Below are 15,640 nucleotides of genomic sequence, written 5' to 3'. Positions count from 1 at the left end.
GACCGTTGCAATTTCCTTTCAGATGAGGAGAGATTTTCGCAGATATTTTCATTAAACTGACGTTTATAAAGATTACATTATACATGAGAAACTCTGAACTCATGATGGCCTTGAGTCTTTCCATTTCAAAAACAACCATAAAAACACTTTCAGGTGCTGCATCTGTTAACTAGGATCACTAAAAAAGGGATGGTTGAGTGCTTGTCGAGCAGTGAGCCGTTCCAATGGGTCGAATTTCAACAAGCCATGCAACAAGTCAATGAAGGTCGACCTTGAGCTATCTACGTGTAGTGACACCATATTCTGCATTAAACGTTGACAAGTTTTAATCCCCCATCATCTCTACAAAGAAACATAACCTGGGACCGATTTCTTAGCTAAAGTAAAAGAAGTAAACCTTAAGATTATCAAGCTTTCTCACAGCTCTAATACTCTCCCTTGAAACTGCTCCTTCAGGCCAATTCAGTCTAGATCCTCTCCTGAAATACTTTTCCGATCCCCTACTGCATATAAAACCAAAACAGGCAAAATTTTTTAATGACACCAGTGATCAGTGGTCTGGAATCCACTTCCCAATCTATCTCAAGTTTTTGCAAACAAATGGCCGGGACACTTATCAAGCAAGACTGTCAATGCAAATAATAAGAATTTTTCAGATTGATCAACTACCCCAAAATTAACAAGGATATTTACCTGGCCCTTCGAATCATATGCTCTGGAATAGGTCCCAATACCCTTTCCATCATTGCCAAATGTTCCAAGTTCTCATGTGTTTGAAATAATGCTTCACCCTAACAAAAAATTTTACAGTTTAAGAACTTTTCAATATTCCAACCAGGCTAGTTATATCTGGTATATGCAGGACTAACCGTGCATAGCTCAATTAGTATACAACCAACACTCCACATATCACATGGATAAGACCAACCAAGCCCTGTAACAAATGTATAAATCAACGCAAGTTAGCTTAAAGAATATTTAACTAAGATTGTACAAGCATGAACCAGAAGAAAGATAAGAAGCACTAAATACAAATTATCAGTTAACAATTTGAAAAGCACAAAATCAATATGTTTTACCCAAACACATCCACCAAATACAAATTATCTCAAGGTTGGCTTTCCAAGTTTTTTCTACATACAAAAATGGTAAAAATCAAGATTCTAATCACAGAGGGGAAACTTGATCAATTGTTAAGTGTTAGGGTTTTAATAATTCATTTCATAAAGTTCCTCTCAACAATATGTAATTCATCAAAACCAATAACATGAAGTGCACAGCAACATCACAAGCAGTCTATATGATAATTTATATAAGGGTGACATGTAACCTTCTGAACTTTGTGCAGCCATCTTGCTTCGATTTTCTTATGATGTTTTTCCAAAAATTAACATATTACAGATTACTAAGTACAATTCTTCCATCTATACCTGAAAGGAAAAGGCATGGTAGAACCAAAAAACAATTCTTCTGTAATCTAGGACTTAGAACACCACACATGTGAAAGCAAAAAGTGATGAAAGTGCATTTTATTTGCCAACACGGTAACTAGTTACCTAGAATAACCTCAGGGGCTCTGTAATGCCTTGTGGACACAATGGAGCTATGATTCTGATTATCAAAAGCAGTGCTACCAAAATCAATCAGCTTAATCGCACTTGACTTTGGCATGCACCTAAAAGACATTTCATCTGAAGAACTCCTCTGTACCATATTCCAAGAATTTTTTTAACATTATAACTAAGTTTGTACCCAGATCTAAAATGTTATTACTTTTCAATTCTAAAAGGCCAAGTACCTTGTAGCCATGGAGCTTTATATATTCAGAAGAAACAAGAAGAATATTTTCTGGCTTCAGGTCAGTGTGGATTAAGTGTAAATCATGCATATCTGTTGCAAGTGATAAAGCATAGAAAAATTGTTAAACAAAAGGGAAAATGAAAAATGCACTGCCACCCTGGACAAACAAAACAGGTTAAGAAAATGAAGTGGCTGATAGGTTAGAAAAGATAAAAAATTTATAAGACTTAAGCCAATTACAATGCACACACATGCTACAGATTCCAAAAGCTGACGTCCAAATTCCCGAACAAGATCCACAGGAAATGGGCAGTATTTATTTCTCTTTAGAAAATCAAATAAACTTGGTCCAAGCTTCTCAAATACCTGGTAACACCATTAAAATGCATTCAAATGAAACTTTTTGTTTAGTTTCCATTTTCATAATGAAGTCTATATGAACAAATTAAAATTTAAGTACCACACTCATATCAACAACTTAGTCATCCACAAAAAATATGAATATCAATAAGTCAAGCCTCTACAAGAGAAACAAAACAGAGTAAGAAGGAACAACAAGTACATTTATTTAGGTAAAACATCATTCAGTATTGATTGGATAAAGCAAGAGCCACAAGAAAGAGAGATTACATATCATATTATAGTTTGCAGCCGTAAAAAATAAAAGAATGCAAATTCTAGATAGAAGCTTCGCTGGAATACTTACTATACAAATATGATTGCGGTAATCAAACCAATTTCGTATCTGCACACAACTGCATAAAGAAACCAGCACACACAGCCATAAGACATATTATAAGACAGTATTAGTAACACCTGAATATGCTAAAACACATATGTACCCTGAGCTTCCTTTATCATTACTGGCAAGATGATTAAGAACATCAATTTCAATCATTGCTGCATCACGGTATTTGCGTATGCTTCTAACAACCTTGATTGCTACATACTCTCGCGTTTGACGATCCCAACATTCCAAAACTCGGCCAAATGTGCCTACAACACTAGCAAGTAGCTGAATGGAACAAGCACAATCACAAAAATACAAGAGCTTGTACACAGCAGAGCGCTTGACAGCTAACCTTCACCCATCTTGCTTAGTATTTTATCTACAACATATTAATGAATTTATCAGTTTCACTTCACAATCTCAACATGGATCCCTAATAATTCAATGATATTGATAGGCGAACAAAAATCTAATTAACTTGCATAAACTAATGCGCATGATGTGATTGAATGATAAACTTAATAAAACATTCAAATAAACTCACATCTAGGAGTGAGATTTTCGCCGAGATTGAAGACATAATGGCCCTCACGATCATCGTCCCTTCGAGGTGGCGAAACATGCCGGGGCCTGGCTGCACCATCGTGGGCCACCACAAGAGCCCGTTGCGCCTATAAAAACGATGCCGAACCCATGTCAGATTATCAAAAGCCGCACTTAATTTGATAGCTCATTCAATTTTATCTAATCACAGAGCTTTTTCTTTTCTTGTTTTGATTTCCTTCAAATCTCTACAGTTGTGAACCAACCTCTGGTTCTGATGGCGCCACGTCCCACGTCAGGCGAGGTCGTTTCCTTATTTGCTCCGTCTCCATCTTCTCTACTATTTCATATGTAACTTAACACCAATATATCTGCAACAAAAAACTCTCAACAAAATTTTATTGTCAGAAGCAGATGTTTGAGATACAAACGAATGATTCGTGTAAAGCTTTAAGACTAGGGTTTCCTTATAACAAAATATTTTTGCGCGAATTTGATGATGGGGTGTTTGGGGATTCACGATGATCAGCAGATACGCCGTCGTTTTATAGGTTCCTAATTCTAGTCCTTGGGCCTGGCAGTGGTAGCCGTACAAGGAATGCTTGTGTTGGGTTAATTTGGGCCAGTATAAATTGAAAAATGATACCCATTTAAAAAATATTACTAAACCTGAGTATATTCGATTTGAACCAAATTAAATTCGAATATAAATTAATTTAAGTTTAACTTAAATTTAAAACACCAAAATTGAGATTAAATTTGACTTGTTCAATTGACGATAAGTTTGTTAAAGAAGTTTTATAGAGTTGCCGAAAAAGAATAAAAGTTATCAAGATTAAAAAGAAAAATTGCCAAAAAATAAGTCAGAGAAGATAAAAAGTCGCAAAAGAAAATGTATCTATTAGTGAATTTCTGATGACTCGATTGAGATTTGGCTCTACTCATACACAAACTCAATCCGTTCAGTTTGTATACAATGTTTTCGAAACTAAATCATATGTTAATCTCCTGTTTAATTGATAAAACAAATTGATTAACAATTTAAAAACAATATTTAAAATAAATTACATATATAATATAAATTAATTTAACATCAAAATAAACGTAATTTTATAGTATGCATGCTTTAGATTAATAAATAAGATTTTTGGATTGAAGTTTCAATAATAAATTTGAAAATAAACATTTTTTCATTTATAATCTAATTAAATCGATTAATTTATTAAATAAATAATGAATTGGATTTGTTTTTGTTGGTAAGTGGCAATTTAAACAATTAGATCAACTAATCTAACACAAACTCGAATAAATCAGTTCAAATCAACCTTATTAGTAAGACTCAAAATTGCGTTAAACTTACAAACGAAGAAGTGATCTCTTTCGAACACAACCCTATTACTATATAAAATAGGGGAAAATAACTAATTCCCACTCAAAATTTAGCCCAATCTTAAAGTTACATCCACAAAAGATGAAAAATCTAAACTTTCACTCATAACTAAATTGTCGTCCAAATTTTCAGTTAGAGATAAATATAAAATCGTCATTTTATCTATAAATTTTAAAACTTTGTCGTATTTCGTCATATGGGTTGTACAACGAAAAGATCTCTGTCTCTTCATTGTATCGTACAACGAAGAAATGAAGATTCCTTCGTTATACCATCATCGTCGTACCAAGAAAATGAGGAGGTCACAGACGACGTCAGAAGATGAATTTGAAGAGTGAGGTTGAAACCGCTGTTTTTGAAAGTTATGGGGGGCAGCTAAGTTTTGTAAAATATGAAAACCTTAGATTTGGAGATGAAAGTATTATTTTTCAAAGTTTAAAGACCTTAGGTAAAAGTGAAATATTAGTTTCTAAAACATATGATGTTGAAAGTAATAAATTTTATAACTTTTAATATAAATAATAAAATAACTATTTTACCCCTCCCTTTAATAGAAAAAATTAACAGAAGTTTGATCATTATTAAGAGTTTAAATTTTTCATTTTTTGTAGTTGTGAGTTTGAGATTTGATTAAAATTTGGCTGGAAAATAGTCATTTTCCCTATAAATTGGCCAATGAGTCCTTACCTTTCGAATCAAAGTGACCACTAGATGTCGCAACATCCTTGCCTCACTATGACTCCATACAAAGCCCCGTAGCCCACAGTTTTGCCCAATCCACGAGCGTTGCGGGCACGCGACGCGACTTGACGTGACCACCACGAGCCCTCTATAAATACCACACATGCTCACTTCACCTAATTAACGTCCGCGACGCCGTGCATTTGCCGCTAACTTTGTGCGGACAAAAGTAAAAAGAAAAATGCAATCTCTGCAAGAGAAAGCCGCGCAATGGAGCGGAGTTGATACGGCCGACGCTTTCGCTATTGACGATACCAATTTATTTCAGAAACTAGGCCTCCAGACCTTCGTTAATCTCTCTACCAATTTCTACAACAGGTATGGTTGTGAACGAGGGACGTTGTTTTTAGCCCTGAGTGTTTTCTTTTATACGATGTCGTTTTGTTTAATGCAGGGTTTATGACGATGATGAAGAATGGTTTAGATCGATTTTCGCCGGCTCGAAAAAGGAAGAAGCAATTCAAAATCAATACGAATTTTTTGTGCAGAGAATGGGAGGGCCTCCCATGTATTCTCAGAGAAAAGGTTAGCATTTAGCGGCTTCACTTTCCTTTTTTTTCTTTTTTTTTTTAAGTTGTGTTAATACTGCTAGACGATATTGAGTGTCAGACATTGATTGTCTCTGTTTGAAGTTTGAAAATTAAATAATCTTTGGAGAAAGTATGATTCTAAAGGGTGTCTTCTGGAGCAACTTATGTAGTGTTGTTTCTTTGTGTTATATATTATTGTCTCAATGAAATATATTGTCGTGTCAACTTAATTTCTCTAGTTGTATTCACTTCATTTAAGCTGGAATCAACTGCCTTTAAGACTGTTCAGCTATTTTTTCTGAATGAAATAAGTGCCCTCTTGGTTGTCTTTGGTTTTGCTTCTTGTCGAAATCTGCTTGTGTTTAGCATCATGCGTAGAATCACTGGCTAGCCTCCATGAAAATTCGTAGCATATACAATAAATCCACCACATCCAAAGCCATACTCCTCTCTGTTTTGGTGGATCCTTATACCAAACCCGCATCGATTTTCGTGGGTCATAAATTTTTTGTTGTTGCACATCCTCCTGACGGAAGTTATTGACTTGTAGTGTGTTTCCTTTTCCCAGTCAGGTTCAATCTATTCGGTTGTACAGCTAGTTACTTAATCAGGGCCTTTTTGGAAGAACTTTATTACAAATAGTTAAATCTGAAAGCATTTATTGTCAATCCCTTTTTGATATGATAGTTGATACTATCTGAATCAGAAAGAAAAAACTTGGATTAGGATCTCAATCTCAAGTCAAACATGGGCTGATTGTGTTGTCCTATTTTTAGACAATCTTTTTTCTTTGAAAGAGTTATGACATGCTCACTTTCTTTCCATGCTGTATATGTAGCCTGAGTCAAAAGCTTTTGGACTGCAAGTTAGTGAGATTTGAGATGTCAGTTCCAATGTTATGTAGATGATGACTTTTAATTCCGTTCAGTGTTCTTCTCATGGCAAACATGGAGGTTGCCTAAGACAACTGTATAATCTTCTTAATGACATTGTTCTCTGCTTATTTCTCTAAACACAATGATACAAGGTTGGATAGAATCATACATATACCATTGTTTCCATTAGCCCTGACTAGAACTAATAGTAAAAATTACAACTTCTAGACACCTTTATTTATATTCAATTTATTTATTTTTTTCACTATTCAGCAGTTTCTGTTTATCTGCCAATGTATGTATGTGACTTTAAACAACATAGATTTATGGCAATTTACCTAAAAAAAAATAGATTTATGATTTTTTTTTTTTCACTTTTATAATTGGCAGGCCATCCTGCACTCATTGCACGCCACCGGCCATTCCCTGTTACGCATCAAGCTGCTGAAAGATGGTTACATCACATGCAGAATGCATTAGACTCCAACCCAGATATTGATGCTGACTCAAAAATCAAGATGATGAATTTTTTCAGGTTTGAATTCTCCCAAATTTGCATCTGGTTCTCATCATTAATCGTTTCCATCATATTTGTTGTTTCTCTTGTTTCAAACCGTGAAAGATTATACAAATCCTGTGTTTTTCAGGCATACTGCATTCTTTCTTGTGGCTGGTGATGAGTTGAAGAATCAAAACCATCAACCTCGGTGCAAGCATGATGCCAGCAAACCAGGTGCATCATAAAAAAATTATTAACAAGATTGCCACACTCCTTTGTTGCGACAAATGAGGGGATTAATATTATTCATTGAACCTTTGTACTGATGTAAAAGAAAATTTTCTTATAGCTTTTTTATCAATAAAAATGAAAAATCTTAATTAATTCATGAGTTCATGTGAAACTTGAGTTTTGCCTGTTTTCCTGTTTTACATCTTTTAATTTCTTAGAAGTCGATGGGACTTGGAATGAATAGTTACATACACCCTAATTTTTCAGTTCCACTTCGGCTGTTTATAGTTATGAATTATCGAGTCATTTGGTGAGCTATTGCGACAAACATATGCCATTTTTCATTAATTTGCATCTTATATGAGTTCTTTCATCTTATTGTAAGTATATATAATTTTATTATTTATATAATGTCAGCATGTGGGTTTTTTGACTGCTTTTGATTTTCATAAACCTCAGCTATAAATATGCAAACGGATTTCATCATGTATTTTGATATTCAAATACCTGTTGGAAAATCGAAAGCCATAACCATTATTGCATTCTCACATAGTGTATCGGTGCTGCCTACTTAGAAGCCCCCATACATTCATCTACAGACGATTACTTATTAGAATGAACAGATAGAATTTTACTAGGGGGCTGCAATTGAGCCGAACCAAGTATTATTGGGCTCGAACTCAGTTCAGTTGGTTTATGCAAAGCTTGAGATTTTCAGGCTTGACTTCAAGCTGGAGGCAACAATTGTTCATAGGAGTTTGTTTTGAAAAATTACTGTTTAAAGTTAAGTTAAAGAGTAAAATTTTAGAGAGGAAAATGTAAGATTTTAAATTTTTAAGGATTTATTGATAAAATATTTGAGCTGAGTTATGAGCTCAATAAGCAGAACAATGAGTTTGAGTATAATGAGTTGCTCAAGATTGGTTTGACTATAATCGAGTTGACCTTGATTCAACACATTTCAGCCACAATTAGCAAGTGGTTTGCCTGGCTTACAGCCTTATATCTTTTGTGCTTCTCATATTATCCCTCTGCTTAATCTGTATAATGGAGGATGAGAAAATGTGAGCGATCCTTGCAGACCACCGGACAATCAAATGCGACACGCGTTTAATCGTCTCTTTATTGGACGACATATCTTTTATACTTTGGGGCGATATGTCGTCTAATCAGTTGTCTCGTTATTTTGAATGGATAAGGGACACGAGAGCATGATTGTTTCAAAGTCAATCCAAAGCGCTAAGAAATGAGATTGAATTGATAGATTCGAAGTGGTTGAGACTGAACTGCTTTTAAATATGGTAGTTTTATTACTGCAGATATTTTTTCATCTCAAAGTTTTTATCTTGAATTTTATCGAAGTAGGTGTATATATTTAATGTATATTATCATATGATTAAATAAATTTAAATTAATAATAAAATAATATTAAATTATATAATAATATATATAAGTATAAATATATTTTTATATTAAAAATCGTTACTCTTCAACAAAATTGGCTAATATAATCTTCCAGAAGGTAAAAAATTCGTTCTGCTTTCACTTTAGATACCGAAAATTTTTTTAAGTAATGGGCTGTAGCTTGTTTCAAATGTACAGAACAAACGCAAAGAGTTGATCAGCCAAGCCGAAACTGCTGAAAACATGACTATCTTTCTAGATCAACTCAAGAACGTCAGAGCTACTTGGCTTAAATTGACTCCATAGATAACGTTTTCCACTTGAACTTTTAGTCCTATATTATAAGCTGTTTCAAGTGTGAAAACGAGGTAGTTGCCCCCACGTCTTTCTAAATCCATGTGGGTCTCAAAATAGCAATTTTAAAACCAAGGGACATGACTAAGCCAGTTTGAAGATATCAAAACCATGCTTACGAAGAACAAGCTTGATAATTTGTGGTTGTTACAGCAAGATTTTTAACATGGAATAATCCTAAATGATTCTAGTAATCTTCAAGTTTATGTTGCTAATTTGTTAGCGGCGTATGGGCTTTGGGTTTTGCGGCTCCACCTTTTGAGAGCGACGACCCCATTAAGTCTCATCAAATTCGAAGTTGGGAAGACATGGAAGCATGCCTTGAACAATATTAATATTATTCCTGCGAGATTCTCTTTGCTTTTCATCATGGTGTCTTCCACTAGTGAATGGTAAAAATTACTTAAAATGAGGCGTTCACTTTGAGGCTTCTTATAAGGCTTTTCTTTTTGTACCCTTGTGCATGAGATAATTAACCTAGGAAAGATTATGAATATGAATGCATCTATTTCAATTGATTCTTGATTCATCTAATGGCCTGGGGTGGAAAAAGAAGATAATTCAGACTTTATGATAAAGATAAAACCTGAAACTTTGGATTGCAGGAGGAAGAAGATTAGGAAGAAGACAACTAATTTGCAATATAAACAGTTTAGTTGAAATGGGTTCTCGAAATGAGACCAAAAAAATTACAGACATCACTCAAAATTCTTGTACATAATTCAATCCAGTAAGTTGAATGAAGCCCATGAAGGATTTGCCTTAGCATACCGAGCTGAGAAAGAGCGATGAAGATTATCAGGCTCTGCCCATCCTGTTCCTTGATCAAAATTCTGAGAGTATGCATCAGGGTCATAAGAAGCCTGCAATGTAACTGGATAGCGAAAAACTTTCTTCCTTTCTCCTCTTATTTTCTTCCAAATGCTTCTCCATCTTGAATTGGAGCCCTCCTTGTATTTATGTTGGCTGTAACTCCGGCCTAAATGGATGGTTTCTGGGGCTGCGCCGGCCCAGTTTTGCCACATTTTGATTCCCATAAGTAGACAAGGAGAAATCTTTCTGCAGCTTAAAGATTATACTTATGTACAAATGACTACAAATTGAACTTCGGAGTTTGGCTTGGCTTTAAAAAGTGGGGAAAAAATCTGGGAAATGTTTATCTGCAGAAAATGAGACCATTAGTTTCAATAAAAAGTTGTATGAAGTTCAGAATTTTTCAGGAAAATGAAGTGTGGCTTAGCAGCTCAGACGCATTGCAGCAGCCAGAAGCTCTAAATAAAGGCAACATGAGGACCACGCCAGCGAGACTTTGGCGAAAGTTTTATGGTCAAATAGCCGAAAGGGTCTTACTTTGCAGGCCGCGTACAAGAGTAAGTTGAATGAGAATATTAAATTGACTGGATTTTTAAGCTTTAGTATGCTGTGGAGAAAAAGATATTGTATTATTAAAGTTAGGGCGGAAGTTTCCAATGACAAAAATTGTAAAAATTGAACATATGATTGAGCTTAAAATATACTTTCACCTATGTCGATTGCATCTGAAACTCATGTTTCAAATTCGTTATCAAATTTAGTCAACTTCTAGAAGATAGAACATATACATGTGAATCATAATTTAATCATAAAATAACACATCACCGTTAATACACAAATTAATACAAGAGCAAAACTTCCGGGTGCAAGAATAGGATTGATTATAAGCATACCCATGAAGATTACAAAAGTTTTGATACTAAAACTACAGTTGGCCAAGGTTTAACTTAGAATTACTTAAATAACATAGCTGAATTAGTGTGCAGTACCACCATTGGTAGTTTGTGACTGGGTGAGAGATCTCAATCTTTCGTAAGCATCAGAACAGGCATGAGCATAGTCTGAAAGAGCTCGGAACAGCTCAGGCAAGCGAATCTTAAGACTCCCTAGAGACTTTTCCCTGACTTGAAGACAATGTCTATTGTGATCTTCAACTTCCTCATCTAACCTCTTCTTCAAGCTCTCAACCACAAATTGCCTCTCCATAACAGCATCCTTGGCATGTGCATCTTCAGCTTTCTCTGCTTCCAGTTCACCCGATGCGTTTCTCTTCTGGTACTTGTGGTACCATTCATCAAAAGCTTGGCTCTTTCGAATATACTCTTTCCTGGTTTCGTCACACTTTTCCTTCAGCTTCATCTCCTCCTCCTGATGAAGCATTATGGTCTTTATCACAGCATCAAAGGAAGAAATTGCAGATTTGGCTAGTTCATCAGGAAGCTTTTCAAGATTATCATTCCATGAATGGAGGAGGGCTTGGATTGGGGGATTTTGGGGTCTTGGTGGGGATGAAACTCGCTCTTTTAAGCTGCTTTCAATGGGGATGAGATTTAACTTTAACCAGCTATTCAGAAAATGGATATACTGCTTTTTATGGCACACAAGCTTTTCAAAATGTGAGTGCCATTGTTGAACACTACTATAGAGTTGTTTAGTGCGATCATAATGCTGCTTGGTTGTTTCCTTGGGAGCATTCATAACATCAAGGGACTTCAGGTCCGAAACAATCTCCAGCTGGCTGTCGTGATGTTCACTCATAATTTTCCACATTTTGGCCATCCTGCCGACAAAGTTTAAACATTTATGGTTCTCATTCTGGTAAATGTGAAAGTAAAGCAACAGTGCATAACAGAACAGAGAAAATAAGAATCCATAGGCCAGCAACAGTGGAAGAAATAGATAAGGCTACCAGTCAATTACAATGATAGGATTGAAATGATAAGGGTAATGAATGAGATGCAAGAAAACTGTTACTGATCAGGCAATTATTTAATATAATAAATAAGTATTGTGATGCAAGCAAGGAGCCAATCTGTCTTTGAAAAATAAAATATAAAATTCATTCGAAAATATGAAAGGGCTTCTAAGAACCACATAAAAGCATCAGAATGTGGAACCTTAATGCATGCCATATATGGTAAAAAATTTTATGAGGAAACCATAATGGAGCAAGTTGGTATCTGGAATTCCAATATGTTTTCAAAAATATAAACTTACCCATCAACAAGAGTAACAAGTTTTGGGTACAACTCCTCATCACGCAAACGATTTATTTCTATAACTGTTGAATCCATAGACTGCATGTCAACAATATATCTTGTGTGCAAATGAGCTACAGCTGCTTTTGTTTTTTCCAATGTTTCAGCGGTAGCTCCACGTTTCTTGTGCTTATTCAGCACAGAAACCTTCCTCTGATACTCCATCTTCATCAGCTCACCTTGCTATCAACATGAACAAAACTACATTTAAAACAAGGGCACTATAATAATATCTGCAGAAGAAGAAAAGAATTAATTCTTGGCAAACATACTTTTAGGAGCAATATTCATTGCAATTAATCTAGCATGGTAACTGAAATTTCCATTTCTAGATTCCTATAGTTGCTACGTTTACTGCTAATGGGTATTCACAGAATAGCATTAACAAAACAATAAAAAACAATCGATGCAATATACCTTAACTTCTTCATAAAGTTTCTTTTCCCATGCTAACATCTTATCCAAAACATTAGCAAGAGTTTCAGATTCTTCTAAATCCACTTCATCCTTCCCACCTTCACCATTGGATATACCTCTAAAGGACTTATTCCATGTAATAACCCGCATGACCCTTGCAGAATGATCAACAAATGCTGTAATCAGTCAAACACAAAAGTTAAAGTCACAAAAGAATAAACACTCTGTTTAACAAATAAAAAATTCTCTTCATGTAAGAATCAACCATCATCGATAAGGATATTACAGAAACTATCATTGAACGAGAATTCAGAGCAGATTCGTAGCACAAGGTTGTTCCTTTATCATTATCACAAAGCAAACAGTATAAATTTATTTGAAATTCATTTGAACAGCAGTTTAAAGAACATAATATTGGCTTTTAAAAAACCAAAAAGGCACAGGACTAGATCTGATCCAAGAATCCGATAGAGAATAATTCTAAAAAGTGGCATAAAGGACAAAAGATGCAAACGCAAAGCCCCCATTCATTCACATAAAAAAATACATAAACCCACTTAGCATTATATAATTTAGGTAGATCTATAACAACCTTTTATACCAAAATTCACTTAAACATGAATCTCAAAAAGAAAACAGACGATAAGTTGAATCTTCAATAAAGAAGGATGAAATATTTACCTCGATTGTCAGCAAAATTAGAGTGATAATGAACCTTTGTGGCCTCAAGCATGTTGGAAATCTTGGGAGTAGACTCTGAAGCCTTCAAGAAATGATCATCAATCTGGCTCAAAATATGCATCAAATTCACCCCAGCTTTCCTACTACTGAACTCTGGAGGAGCCGTTTTCGCATGCTTGATCACTTTGTCTTCAGTTTTTTCCAGTTCCTTGCCATTAACATTCATATTATCGTTAATAATGTTATTATCTTCATTTCTAACACCAACATTATCATTATGATTATGACTCTTATTATGATTATTCTCCTCCATTGTTACGGAGCTATTATTTATATGATGGTGCTGCTCCTCTGTTTCCAATCTACTTGTTCCAGCCAAATTCTCGTCCGTCATGAAGAAATAATCCCAGGCGGCGTTTGGAACGGACATCGTCTCCGGAGTTCTAGGCGGTGTCGTTGCTGCTGACATCGTCTTGCCGTAAGAACCACCAACACCCATGTTTGGATGTTTTTTGCTCTTAACTTTGTCGACGTTGTTTCCACGCGCTTCCACTTCGTCTTCTTCCTCCACGTCATCCTCCTCTTCGTCGTCAGCATCATCTTCTTCTTCGTCGTCTTCAATAATGGCAACGTGATCGATTTCGTGAGCGTGTTTTATCGGGATCGAGGGCAAGCTAACGGCGCGCTTGATGGGACTGGGAGAGAATTTAGGCAGCGGAGGCGGAGGAGGCGGGAGGCGGGAGATGGAAGACGGAGGCGGCGGTGGAGGAGGAGGAGGAGGAGTGGGGTCCACCGGCGATGTGAGTCTTGGTTGTCTTCTGCTTCGCCGTGGGCGTAGTCACTCAAAGCGGCGCCGACATTTTTGAGAGAAACGGCGTAGCCAGAGTGGCCGGCGGCGAAAGCGTTGCGAGCTATAACGGCTTCTTTCATTAGGTTCCTGCGGTCTTTACAGCGCAAGACAGACTCTTCATTGTCTATTTTTGACTGCGTGCACCCCATTGTGCCTACTTTTAGCTAAGTAATGGTTGTTTCGAAAGAAGAAGATTATAGTTTCCACATTCAGAGAGTTAAAAGAAAAAATTAAATTAAGCAAAAAAAAAAAAGAATGGATTTGGAGAGTCGAGAGTTGCAGAGAAGAGAAGAGAGAGTCTTTGCACAGAGCAAAAGCATGAAGAGAGAGAGAGAGAGAACTGAAGAGTGTTTTGTTGTAGTCGTTGAATGTAGGGACACTGCTCTACTCGCTTGAATTCATTACGAGGTGTCCTTAACGGTCACATTTCTTGAGGTTAAACGGCGTCGTTTTGCATTCTGATGGATTGACTGGCTTGCGTCCACTTGCAGCTTGTGAATATAACGGCTGCATCACTAATTCCCACTAGCTCTTTGATGATATCACAATTTACCCTTTTAGTTTTGAAAACTCTATTTTCCCCCCGTTACTACTTCCGTTAATAGAAAGTTTTTGGTTTTACCATAAATTACTATTTTGTCTTTTTAAATGAAATTACAATATCACACTTAAACACTTAATATAAATGTGAATGACTAATTTATCTTTCTTTATAAAAATTATAAAAAATATCATAAACCAATAGTTAAATTCACAATTTCTTTTTTTTTTTTTTCTTTCTTTCAACTCCTTTCTTCAAACCTAGAATTATTCTTGACCTAGCTATCATCTCTCTTCTCCTCTTTCTCCAAAATCTCTAAAACTCTCCTCTTATCTTCCTCTAAAATCCATTATTCTCTTTTATTGTGTCTTAAAAACCCCTATCAAACTCTTCACTCTTTATTCTCAAAATTTTTAGTTTCTCTACTAATTTGATCCAACTCTATAACTCAATTTAAAACCACTTTGAAAACCCCAATTTTAAATATGATACGAGAAATTTTAATTTAAAATTAATTGTTATCGGCACATTATAAAAAAATATTTGGATTAACTTTTTATGATTAGAAATTGTAATTGTTAGTTAATAGGACATGACATTGAAAAACAAATTTAATAGCATCAAGATAGAAGTGTTGAGGTTCAAGGTATCATCGTTCGAGGTATGACACCCCAAATGTTAAAATAGCTTGTGCTAAGGCTACCATCAGTCTAAATAAGACACAGTAGGACTCTCAATTGAGATAAGCAATGACTATCCAACAAAGAGACTACCTACGAGGGCAATAACAACACATCAAGAATGGGTGGATTGTTATTGAAACAACAATACCATTTTACCCCTTCACATAATGATTTTCATTAAAAAATTGATTACTGGATAGATAAATAAACTTTGTAAACTTGAAAGTAGAAAATGGTTGTTTGATCAAAATTCATGGGGAATATGATGGTTCAGGCAAAAAGAAAAAGAAAATCCACCAA

General features: G+C 35.4%; 2 protein-coding genes, 1 long non-coding RNA gene and 1 pseudogene across 5 annotated transcripts; 2 read left to right on the top strand and 2 right to left on the bottom strand.

Moving 5' to 3' along the window:
• Nucleotides 1-23: 23 nt before the first annotated feature.
• LOC123194701 (serine/threonine-protein kinase AFC3) lies at nucleotides 24-3,598 on the bottom strand. Of its 3 annotated transcripts, none has more exons than XM_044608064.1 (12): nucleotides 3,340-3,598; nucleotides 3,075-3,201; nucleotides 2,883-2,909; nucleotides 2,643-2,796; nucleotides 2,507-2,555; nucleotides 2,052-2,166; nucleotides 1,799-1,890; nucleotides 1,557-1,704; nucleotides 870-934; nucleotides 694-791; nucleotides 398-500; nucleotides 24-303 (listed from the first exon to the last, which is right to left on the bottom strand). In XM_044608064.1, exons 1-12 carry the CDS (start codon nucleotides 3,403-3,405, stop codon nucleotides 166-168), a joined length of 1,182 nt encoding a protein of 393 aa, XP_044463999.1. In that variant the 5' UTR covers nucleotides 3,406-3,598; the 3' UTR covers nucleotides 24-165. The 3 variants fall into 3 exon arrangements, with proteins under 3 accessions (XP_044463999.1, XP_044463998.1, XP_044464000.1); XM_044608063.1 differs by having other exon boundaries at nucleotides 398-503; nucleotides 3,340-3,596; XM_044608065.1 differs by lacking the exon at nucleotides 2,052-2,166 and having other exon boundaries at nucleotides 398-503; nucleotides 2,643-2,909; nucleotides 3,340-3,593.
• Nucleotides 3,599-5,307: 1,709 nt separating this feature from the next.
• Nucleotides 5,308-7,492, top strand: LOC123194702 (two-on-two hemoglobin-3). Its single transcript, XM_044608066.1, has 4 exons — nucleotides 5,308-5,522; nucleotides 5,599-5,729; nucleotides 7,000-7,144; nucleotides 7,257-7,492. Exons 1-4 carry the CDS (start codon nucleotides 5,386-5,388, stop codon nucleotides 7,351-7,353), a joined length of 510 nt encoding a protein of 169 aa, XP_044464001.1. The 5' UTR covers nucleotides 5,308-5,385; the 3' UTR covers nucleotides 7,354-7,492.
• Nucleotides 7,493-9,002: 1,510 nt separating this feature from the next.
• Nucleotides 9,003-10,641, top strand: LOC123195232. The gene is made up of 2 exons (XR_006497406.1): nucleotides 9,003-9,489; nucleotides 9,703-10,641. It is a non-coding gene; the product is annotated as an uncharacterized LOC123195232 (long non-coding RNA).
• A 55-nt stretch (nucleotides 10,642-10,696) lies between these two features.
• LOC123195231 lies at nucleotides 10,697-14,501 on the bottom strand (annotated as a pseudogene).
• Between the last annotated feature and the right edge of the window lie 1,139 nt (nucleotides 14,502-15,640).

This window comes from Mangifera indica, chromosome 13, assembly GCF_011075055.1.
Source record: "Mangifera indica cultivar Alphonso chromosome 13, CATAS_Mindica_2.1, whole genome shotgun sequence".
In the NCBI taxonomy this organism is placed as follows: Eukaryota; Viridiplantae; Streptophyta; class Magnoliopsida; order Sapindales; family Anacardiaceae; genus Mangifera; species Mangifera indica.
Note: the sequence above shows the minus strand (reverse complement) of the source record. Positions and strands in the feature narration are given on the sequence as shown.

Coding starts and splice junctions, on each gene's coding strand:
- LOC123194701 (XM_044608063.1), bottom strand. CDS start 3,405: ATGGAGACGGAGCAAATAAGGAAACGACCTCGCCTGACGTGGGACGTG. Junction 2,910..3,074: donor CGAAAATCTCACTCCTAGAT/GTGAGTTTATTT, acceptor AATATGTTGTAG/ATAAAATACTAAGCAAGATG. Junction 792..869: donor TACTAATTGAGCTATGCACG/GTTAGTCCTGCA, acceptor ATTTTTTGTTAG/GGTGAAGCATTATTTCAAAC.
- LOC123194702 (XM_044608066.1), top strand. CDS start 5,386: ATGCAATCTCTGCAAGAGAAAGCCGCGCAATGGAGCGGAGTTGATACG. Junction 5,523..5,598: donor TCTACCAATTTCTACAACAG/GTATGGTTGTGA, acceptor TGTTTAATGCAG/GGTTTATGACGATGATGAAG. Junction 7,145..7,256: donor AAGATGATGAATTTTTTCAG/GTTTGAATTCTC, acceptor TGTGTTTTTCAG/GCATACTGCATTCTTTCTTG.